The sequence below is a fragment of the Laetiporus sulphureus genome, assembly GCF_001632365.1.
Source record: "Laetiporus sulphureus 93-53 unplaced genomic scaffold LAESUscaffold_8, whole genome shotgun sequence".
NCBI lineage: Eukaryota > Fungi > Basidiomycota > Agaricomycetes > Polyporales > Laetiporaceae > Laetiporus > Laetiporus sulphureus.
In genome coordinates this window covers 302,289-312,521 of record NW_024468517.1, presented here as the reverse complement: position 1 = coordinate 312,521, position 10,233 = coordinate 302,289, and the positions used below count along the sequence as shown (strand labels likewise).

Below are 10,233 nucleotides of genomic sequence, written 5' to 3'. Positions count from 1 at the left end.
GGTCTGGCCAGAGTTCTCATAGACACTGTAATAGTACCTACTCGCTCTCGCATGTACCAGTATCAAGTTTTTTATACATTGCATCTACTGGTTCATCAAAACATGCGATCGATTTACCTGTTCACCTCAAACAGGGAGTAAGGGAAGTCCAGACTGAGGCGCTCCTCGATTCAGGAGCATATTCTTGTTACATCAATCCATGGCTGGTTGATCAACTCAATCTCGCTACGATCTCACTTGAGAAGGAGATCAGGGTTTATAACACAGATGCATCCCACAACAAGGGTGGAACCATTACGAAAAGGGTTCTTCTAAGTATAACCATCGGAAACCACACAAGCAGGCAAAGCCTTTTGGTCACCGATATAGGACATAAAGACATTATACTAGGCATGAGTTTCCTCAAGGAGCATAATCCCGAAGTGGATTGGGGAAAACTCACAGTCAATTTCACCCGGTGCCCACAAAGATGTGCACCCTCACAGGTAGCAATCCAGGAGGAGGACCTGGAAGACACAAACATCCTCCACATCGAAGACCTGATGGAGTTCGTCACCTCCCAGGAGTTAGGTGACAACTGGAATGACATGGACAGCTTCATCAGATGGGTGTCATTATCAGAAGACCCTGATGCACAAGCCATAGCATCACCCATTATGGGCCTTGACACCAAGAAGAATCAGGATAGAGTGCCACAAAAAGGAGAACAGGACAAAGACTACTGGTCAGCCTATGTCCCCAACACTTCCATGAGTATGGCAATGTGTTCTCTAAGAAGCAGTCGGAACGAATGCCCACAAGAAAGCTCTACGATCATCCAATCGAACTTGTTCCAGAGGCATTGTTACCACGCCAGCAAAGTTATATCCTATGAACCTACAGGAAAGAAATTCGCTCGACACGTGGATAGACCAAGAGTTGGCCAAAGGTTACATCAAAAGATCAAGAAGTCCAACCGCAGCACCCGTCTTCTTCGTCAAAAAGAAAGACGGATCACTGAGGCTTGTACAAGGCTACAGGAACCTCAATGCAGTCACAAAGAAGAACAAGTTCCCCATCCCACGCATTTCGGACCTCATCGACAGACTCTCATATGCTAGTATATTTATGAAGCTTGATCTGAGATGGGGGTTCAACAACATAAGGATTAGGGAGGGAGACGAAGAAAAAGCCACCTTCATCACACATTGTGGCCTCTTCGAACCCACTGTAATGTACTTCGGTTTCTGCAATGCTCCTAGCACCTTCCAAACAATGATGAATACAGTCCTCGAAGACTTGATTCACACTGAAAAGGTGGTAGTCTACCTAGACGACATCCTCATATTTATGGACGATCTCGAAGAACACCGACGACTAGTAAAAGCAGTTCTACAGTGCCTCTGGGACAATGACTTATATGCCAAACTGGAGAAATGCTTCTTTGAACAGTCCTCGATCGAGTATCTTGGCATGATCATCAGCAAGAACTCGGTACAGATGGACCCTGCTAAAGTTGAAGGTGTACTTGGCTGGCCCGCTCCTACTAAGGTCAAACAAGTACAGGCCTTTTTAGGATTCGTGAATTTCTACAGGCGATTTATAAAGGACTTTGCAAAACTCGCACGACCCTTAACACTTCTCACCTGTAAGGACGTGCCCTGGCAATGGAAGGAAGAGCAAGACCAAGCCTTCAGTGCACTCAAAATGGCGTTCATCTCAGCCCTGATCTTACAACACCCCAACGACACTGCACCATACCGTCTAGAGACAGACTCTTCAGACTACGCATCTGGTGCAGTACTCGAACAACTAGGAGAGGACAAGCTATGGCATCCAGTCGCATACTACTCTAAGTCACTCAACGAACATGAGCAGAACTACGAGATTTACGACAAAGAGATGCTTGCTATTATTCAGGCACTAGAAGAATACCGGCACTATTTAGAAGGACATCCAGAACCCATTGAGATTTGGTCAGACCATCTCAACCTTACATACTTCCGTCAGGCACAGAAATTATCCTGGTGCCAAGCATGCTGGTCATTATTCCTCACACACTTTAATTTTGTACTTAGTCACCGACCTGGAAAGACTATGCTACGTGCCGATCCTCTGTCCAGGAGGCCAGACCATGAGAGGGGGGTGGACAGCGACAATTTAAATCAAATGCTGTTAAAACCTGAAGTTTTCGCTATCAATGCGATTCGACCCGCTCACACATCTGAAGTTGATGATGCTCAACTACTGGAAAGGATTAAGAAGGCACTCACAGACGACACGATGACCAAGGATTATCGTGCGCTTTTGACTACAGGACAGCGCGAATTTGGAAAAAACCTCACAGAATGGGACTTTGAGCACGGACTGCTACTCCATCGCGGAAAGGTTTATGTCCCCAAGGATCAACAGCTATGCCTTGACCTAATAAAACTCCATCACGATACCTTACCAGCCGGACACCCCGGCAGGTTCAAGACGTTGGAGCTTATTACTCGGAATTATTGGTGGCCAGGAATGTCTGTAATGGTTAAACAATACGTACAAGGTTGTGACAGTTGTCAACGCAACAAGTACTCAAGGGAAAAACCATACAGACTATTACAACCCAATGAGGTACCAGGAGGATCATGGGAAATCATCACAGTCGATCTCATCACTCAAATTCCTCCAGCCACGGACTTTAGGGGAGAAAAGAAGATGGCAATACTTGTCGTCGTAGACAGACTCATGAAGCGAGCGCACTTTTATGCAACGGATGATACAGTCACGTCATCGCAAGTCGCTAACATATTTTATAATGAAGTCTTCAAACTTCATGGATTGCCGTGCCAGATTATCTCAGACAGAGGTACTCAATTTGCAAGCAAACTATTCCAGGAGTTCTGCCAGAAGCTCGGCATAAGGTCAACAATGTCTACAGCATACCATCCCCAGACAGATGGCCAGACAGAAAGGGTTAACCAGGTGTTGGAACAGTATCTCCACATGTACTGTAACCACAGGCAAAATGATTGGGTCTATTACCTGCCAATGGCAGAATTCTCATACAATAATCAGACCCATGAGTCCACCGCACTTTCCCCATTCTTCGTCGAATATGGCCGACATCCAAAAATGGCACCAGACATACACGAATCAATACATCATCCCTCTTTGGAACATCTATTTGCCCACCGCTCCGAGGCACAAGAACAGGCAAAGGCAGCATTGGAAGTTTCAGCTTCACGGATGAAATGGTATTTTGATGAGAAAAAGGGAGAAGTCCCATTCAAAGTCAGAGATCTAGTACTACTCAAGGGAAAAGACCTCCGAGTAAAAGTCAAATCCGCGAAGCTAGGCACACAAAACTTCGGACCTTATAAAGTACTTCAAAAGCTAGGCCCAGTCACATTCAAACTGGAACTGCCCAAGCAAATGAAGGTCCACCTGGTCTTCCATGCTAGCAAATTGATCATGTACCATCAAGACACAGTCACAAACTGTGAACCCCCAAAGCCCCCAGCTATAGAAATCGAAGGAGAACCAGAATTTGAAGTTGAAGAAATACTAGACTCGAAGGTCATAAGGGGAAGGGTCCAATACCTCGTCAAATGGAAAGGCTATGACCATTCCGACGATACATGGGAACCCCGAACAAATCTTACCAACGCTGATGAGCTTCTTCAAGAATTTCACCAGCAACACCCAGATGCAGCCAAAGCACCAATCAGGGTCGTCACCTTTGGTGGAAAATGCTTCGAATTATCCTTGTATGAAGTTGCACCGATCTCCACACACAGAATCAATATGTCTGACCATCCGGACGAGTTCTTCCTTTATCATAAAATGACGGACCTCGCCAAATCACTGAAAAAATCCTCAAATGAAGCAGCAGGATGGGATATTTATGCAGCAGAAATGCACGAAATCCCTCCGCATTCACGAGCTGTGGTAGGAATGGGAGTCACAATTGACCCTCCCAAACATACCTACACATGAATAGCTCCATGCAATGGACTTGCTGCATGAGGAATTGATGTGGGCGCAGGAGTCGTTGACCCTGATTACACTGGAGAACTCAAGGTCGTACTGATTAACACAACGGATTTTGTCTTTTTGGTCAAACCAGGAGACCGGATAGCCCAGATAATCTTCGAGTATTACATCGAAGGGCTTCCCTCCCGGAGTTACCAACCGTTGCGAGCAACTAGAAGGGAAAATAAAGGTTTTGGCTCCTCGGGACAATGAGCTTTGAGAGGGGGGGGTAGTGTCACAGATTTTTGCCACAAAGTCCGCACGTGACTTTTCTCACGCCACAGATCACGTGCTTCACCAATATCTCATGCCACTCAGCCACAGATGTGATGCGTAGAGATCAGGTGATAGTCCACATCACATGTTATGGTCCAGACTCGCGTATGATACGGTCGGACCTGTCTATTCCAGGATACAATAGAGGCACCCATTTGAGAACAAAGGGAACAAGGACTATTGTTAATACATCGGCCTTCTGCTTCCTATTAGTTTAGCCAGAAGCCTAGATAGGCACGATGTTCACACCGGAGAACAAAAGGAAAACCAAGATAGGCACGATGTGCACACGCATTACTGCGGCAACCATCGATCTTCCCACTTATTGTTCTACTTCCGGACATCCTATTGTTTCATGTACGGCCATTAGCTTATACCTGTAGACAGGTAGCTTAGGTAACATAGCCCGCTGTATGTGTATATAAGACCAGCCATGTAGAGGACAAAACTTCAGATTGTTTCTCCTCGTCTACTATCGTAGCACTCTACTGAGCTCACTAGCTCCACCATATATCTCTTACCCCATTCCTGCACCTGCCACCTTGACCAGTAAGTCTTAGGCTCTTGCACCACAATTGGGATCAGGAGGATCAGGGCTGCACGTTCCACGTAATTGCCCTTTTTTAGTCTTTTTGATCTCTTGTCTGGTGCGACCGTGACAAGAACTTAGAGGCACAGCGCAACATGAAAAAGTACACCAAGCACAACGTAGCACTCGGAGCATTTTCAAATGCTCAGGCAACGTTGACAGGCATTCAGCATGAGGTAAGTAACCGATTATTTGATACGCATATGGTGCTAACGAGATTAAGCAGTTGCAGGCTCTTAGTGCATGTACTGATGTTGACAGCCTCCTAATGACAGTCCGGACGAACTCTGAACACTTCAACAACCCTCTCATATTTTACAGCAATCAGCGCCTCGCAGACTACCTGGAGATGATGACAAAGACTTCAATTGCTAACTATGCAGTGCAGATGGAGGGTTTTGTGATCTCCGGAATAGAAGGTGTGTCACATCCTGATCGCATATCTTGCTGTGTTCTGATAGCATTCATGCAGGCTTCATTGGTAATCATGTGCAACAAACACTTCATCTAAAGGCAAGGCTCTCCGAGATTGTCCTCGCAAAAGCTAGTAAGTTCTCTATCTATATTCTGAGCATTGGCTGATGTGCACAAGATGAGATACCACCCATCCCCATCAAGCGCATAATCTACTAGAACTTCGAAGATGTTATGACAGCCAAGTACCACCTAACGATTGTCAATTACCCTCTCAAAAAGTTCTGCTGCCCTAGTGATGTTGGCTCCAAGACAGAGCTCGAGCTTCTCCTTCGTGCATGGGAATCAGGTGCAATGTACTGGAAATACTTATCCAATGAGGAGTTTGAGCAGTGGCAGACCGCACGATTCAATGCCAAGATGACAGAGATGCATGGTGACGACAATGACAACGACATCGACAATGTTGACACCTGCATGGTGCAGACTCGCAACTACATCCACAATCCCTCCGTCATGAGCATGAACCTTTCCACTACCAACGAGGCTGCCATTACCATCGCTACTGCCGTCACTGCCACTCCTGCTCTCATCACCACTGCTCCTGTCACCATCGCTCCCGTCGCTGCCGCTCTCATCACTGCCACCTCCATTGCTGCTGCTCCTATCACTACTGCTTCCATCACTGCTGATCATACTGCCAGTGCTCCCACTGGACTCAACAAATGATGCAAGACATCTGGGCAGCCATTCACAAGTGTCTTCAATATCAATGTCGTATCCTCGACTAACAGCTCTGCACTACCAATTGTGAAGACTGCAAGAAAGCCACGATCTGACAAGGGAACCAAGCAAGGGCCACAAAAGGGGCCAAGCAAGTGCGAGTGGAGAACATCGCCCCGTAGCAGCTGCAAAAGCTTGAGGGAGGATTGGGGCTGTAATGCATACTACAGTACAGGCCTGCTCCGTTCATTTCTCCATGGCACAGGGTTGTTTTGTGTAATTCAGTAACTCAAATGTCAGCTTCATTATCTCTATGTGCATATCTTCAGCTCTATAGTGTGACAAAGTGCATTGAAGTCAACATAAGCGGTATGTAATGCATCCTCATTATCACCAACAGCAACGACAATAGCTCGACAGTCATAGTTATGCTCGTCGCCATCAGTGATGGTGAGCACTCATGCACACCATGACTCACGACCATAACATGTAGTGGGCCCACATCGGGTGAGGTATACAGACTATGAATGAAAAAAAGGTGAAAGAAAACAATGCAGAATAATGTATAGGGGCGGGAAACATCGTCATCGCTGTCAGCAGCGATGGGCGCACATGCTGATGCAGCGAGCACCAGTTCCTGATGCGGCCCAGAAGTGTGGCACACCAGAGTGGTGGCCACAAGCCTCTTTGGGACCAGGGATGACCTTGTCAGTTCCCGATCGTCCACGATCAGCCACAGGTATAATTATCTCAGCGATGGAATTATAATTTACTATAACAGGAAACAGTCCGTGGTATCTATGGTGCTACTGGCAGTGGGAGGGGAGCGTGCTTTCCGGCCTACTTAGGTTGCCAAGCCGGGTCCGTGTGGCAACCTAAGTAGGCCGGATAAATGTGAGGTCCAGGTGTTGAAGCTGACACTTCCTATCTCTAAACAGGCCATATTGATTACTTGCTTCTTGATGAATGTGAAAGTGTGCATCCCACTGTGTAGGTGCACACTGGCTGTGTCTAACTCTCTTGTCAAGTGATAGACCCAGTCGAACTGATAGTCGTCAAGATGATCCTTGAAGCCTTGTAGTAGAGGCTGAGGTCTGAAGCAAGTTGCGTCTACTTGCTTTGTGAGTGTCTCGTGGTGGAGCGTTGGCCTGACTCTGGATGGGAGTGGGCATATGGGTCTGGTGACCGTGTTCTTCTTTACAAAGTTCAGTAGGGGCCGAACTGCAATGGGAGCGATGATGGGGGGAGGGACTGCATTTGAGGTGATGAGTTCTGGAGGTGGTGCTGGCTTGCGATCACTGGTAGTGAGATGACCTGCTTTAGGTCAGTAGCGTTCAAGCAGCAGGGTGTGACTGCGAGGACGTCTGATGATTCCTCGTTGCATGATGTGGGTTGTGTCTATGACCCAAGCTGCTGTGCACTGGTGATCTGTAGAAGATGCATCTAGGGATGTGATAGCAAAGAGCCTTCCTCGCTCCTTGTTGGTTCTCTGCCGCTTGTCTTGTGTGGCGAGATCGATTCTTGGGATGGCCTTGTGCTTGAGTGCCTTGGGCTTCTCAGAGTCTTGCTGAGGCTCATGCCTGATAGAGGTTGATGTATGTATGAATGTGTCAAAAAAGCCACACACTACAGCTGAAACTGCTTGCACTGAAAAGAAGCGGCCACTAGTGTTGGACACTAGCGGGGGCAACAAAAGTTCAGTCTTATTTTAATGTCATGGATCATCGTAGACAAAGATAGACAAACTAAAACCCCAGTCCCTCAAAGGTTACTCTGAAGTAAAAGACCGAATGGTCTGTACGACAAGTCTGTCGATGAGCAAGCCTCTTCAGTTGACACTTATACTAACTGGTTTATGTGGCAGAGCTGGGTGGCGAGCGAGGCTATGTGATGTGAATAGATGTATTAGGCTTGTTAGGCCTGTAGTAGCTGTTACGGTGGATGAAGGAGAATAAGACTGAGGTCTGTCTCCCATCCACCCTGGTCTTATATACATGTGAGGAATGCTACTGTATAGTACTTACATAAGTACCTTCCACAGTGCCCATTGGCTAGCATTATCATCGTACGATGTGTTTCTGATAATATGATTGGTGCCTATGAATAGTGCAGCATGACGGAGCTCTGGATGGTGCTACCTGAGTCATTTGGTGTGGATGACTGAAGCCGAGATAAGCTGACTGAGCGACTTAGTCAGGGTCAGTGTCGGGGCCGATGGCCAATGGCTGAGTCACGTGATGTGTTTATATATATAGTAAGGCTGATGGCCGATCTGTCACATGATATATAAGATGAAATGAAATGATAAATGTAAACTAAGTGTATCTATGTTCCATATATAGGTTGTCTGGTGAAACGTGACACGTGAGAACATGTGGTGAAGAAATACTGTGATACTGATCACTGAATTCACTATAAACAACAGTTATAGTCAGGGTTGACTATCGGGGACTCGGTATTGCCTATATACCCAGGTCTCACCCATTGAAACATGGGCTAGTCCATGTGAGAAAGCACACAGGATTGAAGGTTGACAAAGAACACTTCATAACAGGAACTCAAGGTCATGTTAATTAACAATATGGACTTCGTACATACAGTTGCAGTAGGAAACAAGATTGTCTAAATCATTTTTGAGCACTGTGCTAAAGGGCTCCCTTCCAATAACTACAGACCACTGCGATCAACTATGAGAGAATCAAAAAATTTTGGCTTCTCGAGACGATGAGTCTTGAGAGGGGGGTAGTGTCACTGTATTTCTTCACCACATGTCCTCATGTGACATTTCACATGTCACGAGGCATCACATGCCACAGACGTGTAGTGATCAAGTGATAGTTCACATCACATGTTCAGATCCGGATCCTCAGATGATAGTTTCAGATCAGTTTATTTCAGGATACAATAGTGGCACCCATTTGAGAACAAAGAGATCAAGGACTATTGTTGAGAATCATTTTAGCAATCTGCTAATAGTTTAGCCATTGCCACAATGAGAACAGTTGTCTCACCATTGTTACAGATGAAGACCGATCTTCCCACTTATTATTCTAGTTTAGGATAGATCGTCCCACCTATTGTTCCACATATAGTATAGTTGCCTAGATACAAAGATAGCCAATCATCTATTTGGTAGTAGTGGTATGATGAAGGTTATGTAATTAGGCTCCTGTATGTGTATATAAGACCAACCATGTAGAGAACAAAACCTCAGATTGTTTCTCCTCATCTACCATAGTAGCCACTCCACTGAGCCTAATCAGCTCCATTATATTTCTCATCACCTTTCCTGTGTGCTCCTCATCAGTAAGTCACTTTTGGCTTTTGACTTAAACAGCCAGCTAGGGTTCTGGGGGACAGGGCAGCACATCACATGACTGTCCTTTTTTGGTCTTTTGGATCTTGTGCCCAGCTAGTGCTGTGACATTGTGACAGTAGGAGTAGGGTACAGAAGGGCAGTCAGATGAAAGTTGTCAGAGAAGAAAGATGGAAAGTCGAAAGATGTATGTTGTCAAGGATCACCATCGTGCAAAAGTCCTTTGTCACCACAGGTGCAAGCCAGCCATAGTGTTACGATCATCATTTGTAACCACCTTCTAGGTGCTCCAAGAATAGGATGCCTGGATCACTTCACCATATACCCTTACTATATGAGGACTTACCACATGGCTCTCATACTGTAGGATGCCCACACCACAGGAACATTCGGACATCCCTCGAACATGTATCAGTTACATGACCCTACATCATAGTGACATCATAAATCTAGACCATGTAGTAGCACCAAGGCTCTTATGAAATCGTCTGGACTTAGCTACATTATAGCACACCATAGCACACCACTATGGCCTAATCTTGTGTATTAGGGTACCACTGGGCTTCTCCCCAGTACCAGGGGTCCTACTCCACTAATATATATACTGGCTCGAGCTGGGGCCTACTCCCCAGTTTCGAGTTAGATCTTCACCCCTTCTACTTGAGCCAAAGGACTCTGGCAGGTCAGGTGAGAGTGGATTGTGCAGGTTCTTTGGATCTATAACATAACTTGAAACTACTCCCTTAGGACTGTGAACACTGGTCACCGCCTCAGCCTGGACTTCTCATTAGCAACCATCATACCCTCTTCTTCATGATTGCTAGTTCATTGCATCCACCCTTCTTTGCCACTTCACGCACCCCTTTCCCTTTCCCTTTATCGATAAATCAAGAACTGGTGACATTGGGCACTTGGCACC

The 10,233-nt window shown here is 46.1% G+C and overlaps 1 protein-coding gene across 1 annotated transcript; it reads left to right on the top strand.

Annotated features, from left to right (window-relative positions):
• Positions 1 to 5,509: 5,509 nt before the first annotated feature.
• LAESUDRAFT_712312 (uncharacterized protein) lies at positions 5,510 to 6,004 on the top strand (the record flags this gene model as incomplete). The annotated part of the gene is made up of 1 exon (XM_040906894.1): positions 5,510 to 6,004. The coding sequence occupies one exon, from the start codon at positions 5,510 to 5,512 to the stop codon at positions 6,002 to 6,004; it is 495 nt and encodes a 164-aa protein (XP_040766928.1).
• Positions 6,005 to 10,233: the final 4,229 nt, after the last annotated feature.